This window comes from Monopterus albus, unplaced genomic scaffold, assembly GCF_001952655.1.
Source record: "Monopterus albus unplaced genomic scaffold, M_albus_1.0 scaffold6.1, whole genome shotgun sequence".
Classification (NCBI taxonomy): domain Eukaryota; kingdom Metazoa; phylum Chordata; class Actinopteri; order Synbranchiformes; family Synbranchidae; genus Monopterus; species Monopterus albus.
The window spans coordinates 736488-751975 of NW_018127886.1; the positions used below are offsets into that span (position 1 = coordinate 736488).

Below are 15488 nucleotides of genomic sequence, written 5' to 3' on the forward strand. Positions count from 1 at the left end.
AGCCCATAAAGTCAACAAGCCAGCCTCCTTTCTCTTCTGTTTGGATGGAGGGAAACTAAGTAGGAGGAGGAGGATGGTGGTGGAAGAAGCCTAAGTATTTCTGTGCCATCACAGTAGTAGGTGTTACAGTAAAATATCAGGATTTTATAGATTTCATGATATTATTCATTTTCTACCACTTAATCCCGGAACGGGGTCAGGCCGGAGCCAATCCCAGCCGGCAATCGGGCGGGGCCCGAACCCGGAACCTTCTCGCTGGGAAGCAACGGTGCTAGCCACCGTGCTGCCCTATTATATTATTGATATTATTGATATGATATTATTCATGACAGTTCTAATTATTTTTGTACAAGACTGGTCAGACTGCTACAAAAAAACAATATTCACATCATTGTAGTGTTTCCTCAAAAGGAAGAAAGAAAAGTTAACCAGTCCACTTCATTTGAACTTTGTTACTCAAATCTATAATTGTCATGTTTAATTGCTCTGGAAGCCAATTTTAGCTAAAAGACATGGTAATTTTAGCACAACCTGTTAAAAGACAAGCTAACACATGGTAGTGTCTGAAGAATCTCAGACAGACTTCTTTATAGTGCGGTCACATGACACAGTAGCGCCACGGAAAAGAAAGTAGGCAGTTATTGTAGATCATATAATCAAATTTTAGAGAGCAACAATGAATGTTATCACATTGTTGGTGTGTATAAAGAGTCTGTAGCAAAACAAAAGCCCAGTTTATTTCATCAGGGATGCTTTAGCTATTACAGTTTTTCTCCATCGCTTTCATTCATTTCTCACAACAGAATTGAAGTTTGCAGATCTCCAAGTGCATTTCTTAAAACACCACGTACAAACTGCACAACATAGTGGATAACCGGAAAAAGCGCGCCACCTGCTCAAAATGCCTTGTCTATCGTGCAAAAGTGTGTTTTTTCATCAATCATTGTGTCAGAGGCAGCAGAATCCCATGTCATTTCCTCAACAATGTGAACGTGACAGGCAAAATTATTAGTCATGTTGTCAGTAGAACATCATACTCAGTTTTTGTTATTTACTGTAAACTATACTCAACTCAGGTTTTGATGACTAGAAACCACTAAATTACCGTACTGGTGTGTGTCATAATTTACAGTTTCCCTCCGGTTAAAAAAAAGAAGTGATTCATGCGAACCATTGTGCATCAACCAGGTGTTACAGTAATTTACATGGTAAGAATAGATAATTTTCTGAATGATTACATCTAACCTCATCTAACCAATCACCATCGCCCCACGTTACAGTATATGGAAGAATCGAAACAAAAGATCAGACTGTACTCACGATTCTACTGTACTGTCAATAGTGGGACTTACATACAGACAACAAAGGAAACTATACATAGTCTATTTACCTAGCAATGGAAACATACTGTAAAAAAGACAAAGTGGGAAGAACTATACATGTACAACAGAAGGTAAAGGTGAGATTACGTGGCAGTTTTCCTATGCGTCATGTCGGTCCTGTCTGTTGGGCCACAGATTCTCATCCACATCACAACATATATTTTGTCTTGCTATGCACCGTGGAAAGAATCTTCTTGAGTGCCTAATCCAGCCTCTGCATGCATCTGCTGAGATGTCCTCACATGCTGCATCCATGGCAGCCAGCAGTGTCATCCGCGTATGTGGCTGATGATCATAAACTTTCCACCGCCAAGCCGAGAAAAACTCTTCAATTGGGTTCAGGAATGGGGAGTAGGGTGGAAGGAATTCAATCAGCATCCTGCGGTGGTGGACAAACCACTGCCTGATGTTGTCAGAGCGATGGAAACTGACATTATCACAAATTACTACATACTTTGGTACATCATCTCGATTGAGGTCCCTCTCATCTTCAGGAATGACATTTCTATAGAGATTGTCTAAGAATGTAAGGAGATGTTGTGTGTTGTACGGCCCCATAATAGGAATATGAGCTAGCACACCTTGGTCTGACATAGCAGCACACATAGTGATGTTTCCTCCCCGTTGGCCTGGGACATCAACAGTAGCTCTCTGGCCGATTAGATTTCTACCACGCCTTCTGCCTTTGGCCAGGTTGAAGCCAGCCTCATCCAAGTATATGAAGTTGTGAGGTGGTTCTCTTCGTTAACGAAGGTGAAGACTCACCTGAGAGCAATTTCTCAATTCTGGACATATTTCTTAGCAAACATCTACTCACACTTTGTAGAAATCTGTACAGACATACAATTCTGAGAACATGTTCACTCATTTTGATAGTACAGACTTCCAACCTGAAAAAAAGACTAATTGGTTTGGTGGTTGTGACATTTCAGCTGAGAACCAGGACAAGTTATTTTGCACAGCTGGACAAAAGCAACAAGAATTGTCAAAAACAGCTGACAGATGTACAGAACCATTTGCATGTTGTCAAAAAGCAATTGCAATTTGATGAAAACAACAAGAAATTGCTGATATGATGTGAACAACTGACCACAGAATCTGACGGTTGAACGAGTAGTTCTGAAAAATGCAGTTCTGTTGTGAGAAATGAATGAAAGCGATGGAGAAAAACTGTAATACTTCTCTGAAAGTGTTAACTAGGACTTTTCTAATCAACTACTGTTCCGTTGCATAACACAGAGTGTCCCTGATTAGTTGTGACAGAGAACCTGGTGATACTACCAGGCTCCACCAAAACTAACGAGCAAATGTATTTTGAGGACTGTGATTATAAAACCTATGATTTTGTCTTCTCATGGTTTTCTATTAAATTTTGTTTTGGCAGGATGAAGCACTCTTTCGTACCGACTCTCCAATTTCATCTCTTTATCACCAGCACCCAGTGCAAGGCAGCAGGTCTGATGAGCCTCACTGTCTGGGAACTCTTCCCACCCTGTTTACAGTCAGCTGCACAAAGGTTTGCAGTTATTTACACATTATCCATGTCTTCTGTTGCTCTGGGTCGTTGTGCATCAAATCATAATCATTTTCCTCATCATTCACATGGTAAATTATATTTCTGTAGAGTTATATGCTTTTCTTTCTTTTAAAGAATGCAGTAGTGGAAAAGGCCAGATCAATGCCCTGCAGGGCTTTTGACAGAGGGGCAGAATTTAGATAAAGGCCTTAAGAGAGAACATTCCTTCTTCTTCTGTGTACTCTGCTTTCTCTCATTTTGTAGATACAGCCTGTCTCTCACTCTTTCTTTCTGTCTGCCTGTCTCTCCCTCTTGCTGTGGTTCACTTGATTATGGTGCTGGGCTGTAGCTAGAGGGCTTGGCATCTGTCTTATGAATGTTCAACTAAAGTGTCTCCAGAGATTAGCACACCCACTTGTTAGCTCTTTGCGTAGAAGCTGCCATATGGTGCGTGTGTGTGCCTTTCTAAGCAGAAGAGAGAGGGGAGAATAGTATTGAGTAAAGTGTTGCTTTCTTTTTTTGGATTTGGAATTTTACAACAAAAGTTTATTTTATGCTCATTATTGTTACTGGCTATCAAGCATGAGTACACCAGGGCTCATGGCCAAGCTTTCTCTCACACTGCAGTAAGCACATTCTTGTTGACCCCAAATAATTCACTCCTAACACTCGAAACCCAATCTCATGCCCCCTTGCTCAAGAGCCATCCCCTTCTTTTCTCTCTGTGTTTTTTATTTTATCAGCTAGCCACCCCACTCCCCACATCACCACTCCAATAACAAACACAGGAAGCTGCTGTCACTGGATAGAACAGACAGTACATGAGAGAAGAAAAGCACTACAGCGCTCTATGGTCAACCGCTTACAAACAGGCTCTGGCCTCAGCTTGACAGGATGAAAAACATCTGTTGGGAGTGATGGGACGTCGGTTTAACAGTGTAGTCACGTCACATGCAATATGATGAATGGCACTGAAGTGGCAAGACCGTCACAATTGAAAATATCCCATGTCACAGGCTGCGGAGGAGAGCTTTAAGGATTTAAGATCAAAGCTGAAGCATCCATATGTGCAAAACTGCAAAAAGAGTACTGACGCAGTTTGGTTGTCTTTGTGCAAAGTTTCAGATCAGCCTGTAAATGTAGAAACTGGAGTATAAATGTAAATGTGTAGTTTCTTAGACAGCAATGTGCTATTTGAAAAATTACTGTGCAATTACAGAGAATAGAGTCTGCCCCCCATGCACAAGACTGAGAACAGAAATCTAACATGCGATTACACACCCAGGGAGAGAGAATGAAAAGTAGACATACAGTATGTGCATGTATCTGTTTATATTACATATTCAGATCATGCATATACTGCACTATTATTAAACCATTAACTTCTGCTTGTCTCCTAATGACCCAAGTTATTTTCTCTCTCTCTTATTAACTGTGCATCTCTCTCTGCCTCTGTTGCCAGTCCACCTCCTCCCTCTCTCGTTCTCAGTGAGTTCATAACTCTAGCGTCTGGAGGGGACCTTCTGTTTTTCATTTCAAGCTGCAGAAACATTGCTTTCTATGAAACCATATAGCTGGAGAGAGCTCGTCAATACAGCAAGTGCACAGACTATAAATTACATCTTCACACACAGAGCACGACTCAACATTTTATCATTTCAATTATATGCATTAGTCTAAGTGATATACTGCAATGATGTGTGTTGTGTCTTTGCATGGGTGGAGTCATAAATTAAAGACACTGCTCCAGCAGGGAATTGCCAAATTGCTGGCACTTGCATCAGCTCTCATAAAATATTTACATGGGGTTTTTTTTTGTAGCAGGATTTGGTGTGAAGTATCTATTGTCTGTTCATGTTGCTGAGTTTAGGTTTTGGTAACAATACAGGATGACAAAATAAAAGGAAGCAATTTTGTCTGGTTGCTGCCTTTGATAAAATAATAACAGAGTCTGGTCTTTATGTCCTCATCACTATGAGGGTAACTAACACAGTTACTATGGGCAAGACTCTCATTCACATTACACCAACACCAATGCATCTCTGAAGGGGCCAAGATCAGAGATATGTTAAAACAGAATAAATGGGCACTGGCTTTATGCTTTATTGTGCAGGAAGGAGAGAGAAAAGCCAGAAGAGGGGGACAAAGATGGACAGTGAGATTCAGTAGTGCCAAGAGATGCATAGAAAGAGACAGATGGAACACTGAGATCAGGGGAGTTACTCGGTTGGCAGGGCACCAACGCTCCAGTGGCTTTTGTTCCCAAATGGGAAACAAGCTCTGAACGTACTCCAGCTCTGTCTCCCTCCGTTCATGTTTTCTCTTTGTTTTAAATCTTCGTTTCTCTCTGTCTTCTAGCCACATCTTATTAGATTCAACTAGACATGAACTTCCACTCATCTCAGCTTTCACTGACCAGTTTAGAAAAGAACAATTGCTGTATTGTGCTTTAAAAGTCAGCATGTTGTTTGCCACTCAGCTGCACACTAACAAAATGTGTTCCTCACCCCTTTCCCCCAACTCCCCTATTGCTAATCCAAATAATGGGCTGCCCCACTCTTAAAATCAAAGCTCTGTTTGACTAAGCAAACTCCACAATAAAGCTGCAGACCCTGCCTGATTTTAGGATGATTATAATGATACACAAATGAAATGAGACATTAAAGGAAAAGAAGGATACAGAAAAACCCCAGAAAGAACTGGACAGCTGCACATGTTTATTTTGATTTTGTATCTGTCCATGTATATTTATGCATCCTGTTGGTCATAAGTGTTCACTTGTTGTGGATAGAGAACTGGTCCCCGGGCATCAGTGACACAGGAAAAGGCATTTGGGGGAATCTTCTCAATTTCTAGCTGATTATTTTCGAGGTGGACCGAGGCCAAAGTGGAGCCAGAGTTATGTGGGTGGCACACTGCCCACTGCCTCACCAGTCTGAAACCACAACATACAAACATTTAAATATACATACTGCACATTAAATTTGGCATTTCAGTGGGGACCAGGAGTACTTGAGAAAATAAAATTTACAATTTTACACACTGCAATTTTTTTAAATCCACATATTCAATCAGCTGAGACCTGAACATTACTGTGGTAATTGAAAAGCTAAGAAAAGCAGTTTTAAAATGATTTTTTGTCTTTCAAAAAGGGATGAGACAAAGCAAGTGTACCACTGTTCATGGGGTCTTTGACTGATATTGTGGAAAGTGCAATACTACCTGATCTGGTTGTTGTCCAGTCTCAACACCTGTAGGTTCTTAAACTGTCGAACACAGTGAGGGACCTCCCCCAGATGATTGTTGTCCAATAGGAGCTCCCGCAGTGAGCGGTACATTCCAACAAGAGAGACTCTTTCTATACCCTTATTACTCAAGGCATTGTAGGATAGTCGGAGTGACTGTAGACCAGGACGCAAGTGACGGAACGTAAAGGCCGGTATGTCACTGATGTCATTATGCTGGAGGGTCAGGTTACGGAGAGAGCGAGGTAGATACATTGGGACAGAAGTGAACTGGTTGTAGGACAGATCCAAGATTTCCAGGGACCTGAGGAGGAGAAAAGTTATGAATCTCAGTCAGATATTGTATTTACAAGAAGACCTTGAACTGAATATACCATTTTTAGATATTTTTAGTCAAGCCGGCAACTTTGATTCCAAGGCTTTTCACTGCTGACCTCATCTTTTATAATTACTGGACTCCTGCATAGCACTGTTGACATACAGGGAGTCAGAAGTGCACAGCGGGAGGGTAGGCTGTGGGGAATCCAGAGGATCAGCAGGAGAGAACATTAATGGGGCATAGAGCAAGGGGGAGGGGGGTAATGGCAGTTTAAGGGGCAATTTGTGGAAGAGTAGCTGATATGGCTATGAAAAGTTTAGTTTGCAGGAAAGAGAATGAACAGCCATAGAGGGAGCACCAGATTTCAGGGGTCTGAGATGATGTAGGGGTTTAGTATTTTTTTGGAAGAGCATACACAGCTGTTGTGAGTTTACAGAACAGCTCACAGCAAGAGAGGAACCTCATTTCCTGTTCTTCCAACCAACCCATTCATAAACCGCACTGAACAGACATGGGCTCAGAACACCCTCAGGTGGCCGGCCACTGCACAGTGAAAGGAAACAGGACAATGGAACCCATTAAAAGAAAAAGAACGGTAGGTTCTGTACTGGCATCCTTCTGACTGAAGTTCATTGTGTCAGCATTTCTGCTACTTAGAATGGTGACTTAGAGCAAGACCTCATTAACTCTCCTATGTACGAGTAGTGTATGAGCGGTGTGACATAGACAATGTATGACAATGACAAGGAGCTAAAATCTCTGAATCAATCAAAAATCTTTCTGATAATTTGGATCATTTGTCAGCATCACAGGAAAGATCATGGCTAATGATAGGCTTTCCTCCCCCAGTTTGGTCAAACAGGGTTCACTGCACCCTTTGGGAAAACTAAGGTCGGTTACATGCTTTTCTGCTTGACAGAGGTGAAATAAACATTGCATTAACGCAGCCATAAATATTTTAATGAAAGTTAATGACAGGTTATCTCATCACAGGAACCAGCACTCACTGAGTGCACAGCAATCTTTTAATTTGACCTAAAAATACTGTGACAGTTATGGATTGCTTTGACTATTCTGCTTGGAATTAAACTCTAAAACATATTGCTCCATCCGTTCTTCTCCGTACCAGTTCAGACCAGTTGTGTGTTGCTGATTTTCATGCTAAATCTTTGCCAGAAGGCTCAGCAGAAGTCTACTGCTGCTTAGAGCTCCACATGGTATTAATGAGCAGAGGGACACACAGTCTTCTCTTCTCAGAGGCCTCTACCCTCTGTACTCCTACTCACTGACACCTACACACATACATACACTCATGTACTGGCAATATGAAGTGACGACGCTAACACGTACACATAGGAATTAACATGCTGACAGACAGAGATGTGGAAAATAACACGTACATACAAACACTAACGTGAATTTGAAAATGCTAATATACATATATTGAAACAAATGGGTACAAGCATGCTGCTGCAAGATTAATTTACTTAATTTTATAAAGAGGCATGCAGTAAATAAAGCCAAAGGTTGCTGTGTGAATGGATGTGTCTGTTTTCTGTGTGTGCAAAGCAAGAGAATAGGAGTAATCAAGCTGATGATCTACTCATCCTCAGGGTGTTGGGTTCTACCTGGAATGAGCACAGAAAGGAGTTTGTCTAATCAGTATAGTTAATGCAGCCAGGCAGAGCAATAAGAATAAGAAATAGTATGATGGATGGATGATGACAGAGCATGGCTTCAGCTACTGTGTATCATGTCATTTTGGATGACATTCTGTTTACACTGAATTTATTAACAGACCAATATCTGGGAGTACTGTAGGCCATTTGTCACATCTGTTAAATACAGACTGAGGCACATTTGGATTCATTTAAACATAACTAAATATTTGTAGCAGCAATAATTAGTGTATAGTGTTCATCCAGTGTGAGTATATAGTGGTGTGAGTGATGTAACCTTTAAATGTGAATCAAAGATCACTTAAATTAAAGTCAATGGTTTTCACATGACATTTTTGTGATGCTTTAACATAACTGGTGTGGTTTTGCCTGGTGGTGTGTGCACGTATGCTTGGTCTCTCTTTTATGTAAGCATATTATGAAACCAATTTGTGCCGGTCCAATGATAAAAGAGTTTTCGTTAATAGTCCTACCAGGCTCAGACATGTCATAACACAACACACACGTCTGGTGTGATGATTACTGAAACTGCACCTCCATAACCTCCACAGAGTCAGTCTAAGCTCACAGAGATAATAAATCTGAACAACTAATTAAAACCAAATGGACAAAAACAAACAAACAAAAAAAACATCCTTCCTTAAACAAAATAACAATACACAGCTCTTAATTAATACCACCAGTACGATTCAGTGAAGTATTTTAAATTGACAACACATTTAAAAGGTTGTTATGTTACGTCACTGTAGCCTATGAATTTTCCACCAGAGATCAATAAAGTCTTATGATTATACTGTGTTTTATGAATCTGACTCTAAAAAATAACTAGTAACTAAAGCAATAAAATAAATGTAGTGGAGTAAAAAGTAAAATAATTGCCTCTAACATGTAGTGAAGTAAAAATACGAAGTAGCATACTTAAGTACAGTACTTGAGTAGATGTACTTAGTTACTTTCTACCACTGCTAAAATGTATGTACAGTACTAAAGAAAATATCCTCAGTTACATTTCACCACAACAGATGTAAAGCATGTGCAATATGTCCACACACTGGCAGCAAATGTAAATAAAACCAGAGGAAGACAAACTAAAGACAGATCTGGGATAAGTTAGAGTTACAGGCTGGGAAAAACTAACCTAAATATCCACATGTTGGGTTGCAGCACTTACACTGACCAGCATTAACAAGGTATATGATGAGGTGATAAGCTGACAATTGGCCTGCTCTCAAAGCTCCAGTCCTCATTTCTTTGTAATCTCCAAGATTTCCACTTGCACATCCAGTTCCTAAAGCCCAGCATGACATGGAACAGAGGCACTGCAGTTTGTTTTATCAATAGACTATTCACTAATGACCTTTGCCCTTTAAGGTATCATCTCCTGCTGCATTAGCTGAGTTCAGGTCATGCTGAATTTGAAAGCATTGCTGCTTTCCCCAGTTTTAGGCCTCAGATATACTTGAGTCAGAAGTCAAGTGAGGCCTTGGAGTACAGACTGGTTGAAGTGTCTCTACTTAATTTCCACAACAATTTTTGTGTTTTTCATCTGTGTGACATTATAAGAGCTCATAATTTCTACAGCTAAATTTCTCCTGAAAGCATCTCAAGTGTATATTTCTGCACAATTTCCTCTTCTGTATACCCATTCAGTCATAAGAGTACAATCCAAAGTCTCTCTACTTGCACCTTCCAGTCTTTCTTCTAACTTTTTCTTTTCCTCGGTCTTCTGTATAGCTCCCATTGTGGTTCAGAAGAATCCCAGAGAGCAAAGAAAAACATCTGGAATTCACTATATTTAAACAACACACACAACACCCAGACACATACACAAACATCTAGACTTACACAAAAACACACCATTGCCCTCAAGCTCTTCTTCACACACCTGCTTATTTATGTACATAAGGACATCTGTGCATATGTGTGTGTGTGTGTGTGTGTGTGTAAGCTAGAGAGAGAGAGCATAGAGAAGAAAAGAGAAGAAGAATGTCTGCATTTGTGGAACTCAGTCAGAACATCAGCCAAAGATATTCATAGTGATGGCACTCATGCTAAAGGAGCTAAAATTACTCATCTGGATCGTGTATGTTTGTGATGTAAAAGTTTGTGTGTGATTGTTAGCATCAGCTTCAGATATTAAAACAGGTGTTAGGAATAGCAATCTGATCTGTCAGATTATCTATTATCTGTTGATGGATACTGATAACTACTTCAATGTACAAAAATAAGCATTTCAGATTCCCAGACAACTCCAGTCAGCCCCCCTGTGGCTGCTATTGGAACATGCAGATAATTATTTTTAAAAACTGAATGGCTCAGGATGGATTGATGGACATACTTGAGAGGGGTCCAGGTGTGGCCAGCCATGACTTGCTCATGCAGCAGATTATGACTCAGGTTCAGAACTCTCAAATGGACACAGCCTCTCAGTGTCTCTTCGTGCACCTCCCCAACCAGATTTTCATTCATTTCTAGCTTCTATATGAAAAAAGACACAGATAGACAGGGATTTCTGATTTGGGGCATCAAGGTAGAGTAGTTATTTTCCTGTTCTTTTCATGTAAATGTCTGGCTTGCTAAAGTGACCCTGAGTACAGTTCTGAATCCCAGCAGGCTCCTAACACTTAAAGGAGAATTTTTCTGACAAGATTCAGTGATCGATATCAGTGCACCTGTAGGGAGGGAGGGAGGCCCAGAGGGAGGGAACGGAAGTGATTCTTGTCCAGCTGGAGACCTGTAAGTTTCTGTAGAGGTCTGAAAGCCAGTGGTGACACACTGCCCTCATGAAGAGTATTCTCCTCCAGCTCCAGATTCAACAGGTTGCTCAGACCTAGAACAGAAGAATAAATATTATCATAACTCTCATGTATGTTTCTCTTTAATGTACACAGACAGGGCACCTACCTTTAAAACTGTGAGGGCTGATTGTACTAAGTTTGTTCCTGTTAATCTTGAGCTCCTCCAGAGATGGTGGCAGCATAGGGATCCTGGTTAGCTGGTTGCCATCTAGGTTCAGCTTCTTCAGAAAGGTCAAGTTCTATATGACACGCAGCCAGAAGAGGGCAACAAGGCCAGAATGATCAAACAGAAAGAATGGATACTTGTCTCAAAATCCATAATTTCCTTTCCCGACTTCCCAAGCAGGACACAATCACAGAATCCACAGAAATACACCAAATGGGAGAATGTCTAATCTGTGCATCATTTCCATGTTGTCTCACATGCTGTATTTTTAGTAAAGCCACTTTCTGTGGGTCTTCAATGAAAGCTGCTGTGGTTGATGTGTGTCCAGTGAAAGCAGTGAAATGCATCCTTTGCAGTATCCCTCTAGCCTGGCCATCACTCCTCTGTCATTACTGGGATGTGAGCAGAAACTGAAGGAAAAAAATATCCTCCAAAAATAATTTTCTTTTATTCTCCACACCATTGGCTGCAGCAGGTTTGCCCAACCAATACTGTGATAGTATGTGGACAGTGGTGTGTGATGATTGGTCAGACTGTGGTAGGCTGCCTCTGTGTGGTCAGGATCTGTGTTTGGCCCATGGTCATTTAGAGGTTAGACCAGAGGTTATTCTTAGAAAAGATTAGTTAATGCAATTTTCAGTGCTCTTTTATTACTGTAATGATACAGGATCCAGTCTACTTTTTATTGTAATTAGATGCAAAGTTATTTATAAAACCGACTTGTAGATCACAAGCTCAGTTATTCACATTTTGCAGGCTGCATATTCTCCATAAGAGACAGCACTTTGTGACAGTATCAACTGACCAGATGCAGTTTAGACCTGCAGAAGCAGAAATGCCAGTGTTGCCTTATAGTCACAAAGAAAACCAGAGCTGTTACAATTTTACATTTGCACCATCTTTGTTGAGGTTTTACACTTAACAGCTATAATTACTGAATGTTATAGTGGATTTTTTAACACCTCAAACTAATGCTCAAAATAGAAATACAAGCTGAAGAGTCTGAAACATCATTTTTTTTTAGCTATAAGTGTTTGTGGAATAATTCATCATTTATTTCAGTTTCCTTCCAATTATGTTGCACCAAAAAAAAAAACAAAACCCAGAACTTAGCCAATCTTAAGTGCAATTTTTTCCCTTTGGGCTTTGCAAGCTCTTGCAGTACTGAGGACAAATGCATGAGATAACACTGCATTTTACTAGTATAAAAAGGAAAACAAAAAACCTATGCACACATACAGACAAGAAATAAAAAGTTAGTAAAACTTATTGCCTGCAGGGGTAGAGTGGGTTGGACTGGAACACCAGGTCTGAGACTGCTAGCAATTTAATGGCACTGCTGACAGATGATATTGGATGTGACTGGTCTTGGGTGCGCTGCATCAGTAACACTTCACATCATGACACCACATCTGAATTTGTATCACATGACTGTGACACTACAGTGTTTTAAAGGAAGAACATGTATCCAAAATTAAACTTACATGTAGTGGATAATTGTACATTCAAGCACGATTTACTGTAATGTACACATAAATTAAATTTAAGGCGATTTACTGTAATGTACACATAAATTATGTGTTGTATTGTGATGTATTTGCAGTGTGTACTAAACTAACAATGCCAGTGTACACATCCATTTTGGATAGTGGCAGGATAAAGTTGAAATATGCACACAGAGCAGTGTTACTCACAGACAGAGGGTTCTGGTTGAACGACTCGTCGTCCAGTTTGTTGTCGCTCAGGTCTAGTGTGTCAAGGTTCATCAGGCCAGAGAAATCTTGTGGAGCCATGGCTCTGATGTTATTCTCTTTAAAGGTAAATCACATAGTATGATAATATATAAAAGTATATAATGTAAAACCTTGTGACGTGTGATAAGGGTCTTCACTTGACTCAAAAGGGAGGTCATGTCATGTTGACATATCTTTACTGCTACTTTTGTTCTGACATTCGTATACAGTAAATAATATAATCAGTCAGTGAACTTTGTTGGAAGCAAACAACACTTCACTTAATTCACTATCACTAAATAAAACTAATTATAAATAGGCCTAGATACGCTGTATATCAATGTAAATGTACGTCTATAAAATATGGTTAGTGTCATCAAAGTGGAAATCACGGCTACTGGCAATCTTAAAAAATAAGTCCACTTCTATTCTGTGCTATCCCACTAAACACAAGCATGTTCATTTTCCATGATAGATCTACTACTCCAGCACAGACACACACACACACCTGCCATGTCCAGTTTTGTGGCCTCCAGGTTGTTGATGATTGGCAAGTGAGTCATGCCAAGGCCCCTGCAGCTGATTTCTCTGCCAACGGTCTGACACTCGCTGAGAGGAGCCTCTGTAATGTTGTCTGTTTCCGTTTGGTTGCTGGAAGGCTGAGTCGCCTCTTCCTTTTCTTCTTTCTCCTCTTGTTGTTGTTGTTCTTCCTCTTCCTCCTCTTCTTCAGGTCTTTCTTCCACTTGTTGCTGTTGTTCTTTCCCCTCCTCCTCTTCTTCTGCTCCTTTCTCTTCTTGTTGCTGTTGTTCTTCCTCCTCTTCTTCTGCTTCTTTCTCCTCTTGTTGTTGTTCTTCTTCTTCCTCCTCCTCCTCTTCTTCTTCTTCTTCTTCCTGATGCAGAAATAAAAAAAAATTGGAAAGGAAATTACTTCATCAACTGTGTGGTGCTAAGAATTCAATCAGAACTATGGCTTAATTTGCACAAAAGCCTAACCTCCTCCTCTTCATCGTCATCGTCGTCATCGTCGTCATCATCATCATCATCATCCTCTTCTTCTTCTTCCTCCTCCTGCGCTTTAACTTGATCCATCAGCCTCCTCTTTTCAGCATGAAGTTCCTTGAGGACAGTCATGAGAGCGCTGGTCTCCCCTTTTCCACGCTTCCTCCAGCCCATTAGTGGTCGCCCCAAGCCAGCCTACAACAAGCAGCAAGACTGGCATCATAAACCAATTTTTATATATAAAAATACACAAAATCTTAAACCAAATAGGTGAAAAGATTTAAAAAAAACATGGCTTTCTTAATTTCTCAGCAGATTTCAGTGTCGAGTCATACTATTCTATATGCAGTGGCCTCCACTGTCGCCGCGTGTTTCCTTTTCCCCCAGGCTCCTCTCCTTTTTCTACCAGCCTCCAGCTTTCTGACATCAACTCTGTGCTGATTCTCCTCTGCCTCTATTTGGAGACGCTCATCCTCGCTCTCTTTTTCACCTATATGACACCAAGCAAAACAAACATAAATCAACAAAACAATGTCTTTAAAACTCTGATGTACAAGTAAAAAAAAAAACTAATTCAGTTATTAAAACATTTACTGGTCGAGAGGGTGCAGACAAAAAAGAACAAAGCTTACCAGCAGGGAAGGCTGCACTTGAAATGTGTGTATCCTGTAAGGTCATTTCATTTCCTGGTGGCTGAATGGTTGCTGTTTGCAATTCAGGTGTCTCAGAAGGAGCTTCAGAGTGTGCATCCATGTCATGCCAAGAACTTAGGGTTTGTCCTAATAAAGCTGTGGCACTCAGACAAATGATAATGCTCCACATCCTTGGTGCCTGCAGTGTTGGAAGTTTACTCAATTCAAACTATTTCAGAAAGGGAGGTCCAAAGCTTTTACTACAGATCTTCAGGGATGATTGGAGGCTGAAGCAAATCCTTAAGTGTAGACAGTCATGCAAAAGGGAAAAACCTTTGTCAGAAAGACAGCGATTCAGCCTAAAGCATTACTAAGATGTCTTGCACATGCCCAAAACCCAGAGTGAATGGTCAAATGAAAAAAGAGTTAGAGGACAGAAAGGAATCCCTAGGAGGTGGAGACATCAAGAAAATAAACTCTCACTGTTAATGAAGGCTCTTGTTCATCGTACCATGAAATCCACAGACTCACCCTGCCCCTCCTTGTCTCCGCTCTCTTTCACAACTGCCTGCTAACACTAGGTGGACAGACAAATTTGTGGAAATAAGTAGGCAGGGAGCAACAGATTGTAACTGAACACAATGACAGATTCTAGTTTATCATGTGATTTGATACACCAATTTTTGATTGCCTGTTAGTTTTGCTTTTCACTAGGTAGTCTCACAGTCTTGGACATTTCCAACACGATACTGGGTTGGTAGACAGTTGAGGTCAGAGTCAGCCTTGTTTGGCAAAGCTCTACTAGCATCTGTGTGTGAAAACAAACATGACCTCTGAGAAATGAACAATGATCTGTTTTTACATTCTGTACATACAAACTATCATGTACTCTGGAACACACGTATCCTCACACAACACCAAGCCTGGCAGATTCCGCTGGCAGAGCGCTGAATTGGGATTTTCACTGTGGGTTGAAACCTGCTGCCAGCCTCTATTTGCTCAGTAACCACACACACAAA

At 40.6% G+C, this 15488-nt stretch overlaps 2 protein-coding genes across 2 annotated transcripts; both read right to left on the bottom strand.

Moving 5' to 3' along the window:
• Positions 1–5603: 5603 nt before the first annotated feature.
• On the bottom strand, positions 5604–13575 carry LOC109971432 (extracellular matrix protein 2). The gene is made up of 7 exons (XM_020619680.1): positions 13347–13575; positions 12800–12915; positions 11046–11178; positions 10814–10971; positions 10480–10619; positions 6121–6447; positions 5604–5833 (listed from the first exon to the last, which is right to left on the bottom strand). The coding sequence occupies exons 1-7, from the start codon at positions 13399–13401 to the stop codon at positions 5647–5649; spliced, it is 1116 nt and encodes a 371-aa protein (XP_020475336.1). The 5' UTR covers positions 13402–13575; the 3' UTR covers positions 5604–5646.
• A 217-nt stretch (positions 13576–13792) lies between these two features.
• Positions 13793–14939, bottom strand: LOC109968662 (mitotic apparatus protein p62-like). Its single transcript, XM_020615092.1, has 3 exons — positions 14470–14939; positions 14173–14327; positions 13793–14032 (listed from the first exon to the last, which is right to left on the bottom strand). Exons 1-3 carry the CDS (start codon positions 14657–14659, stop codon positions 13793–13795), a joined length of 585 nt encoding a protein of 194 aa, XP_020470748.1. The 5' UTR covers positions 14660–14939.
• Positions 14940–15488: the final 549 nt, after the last annotated feature.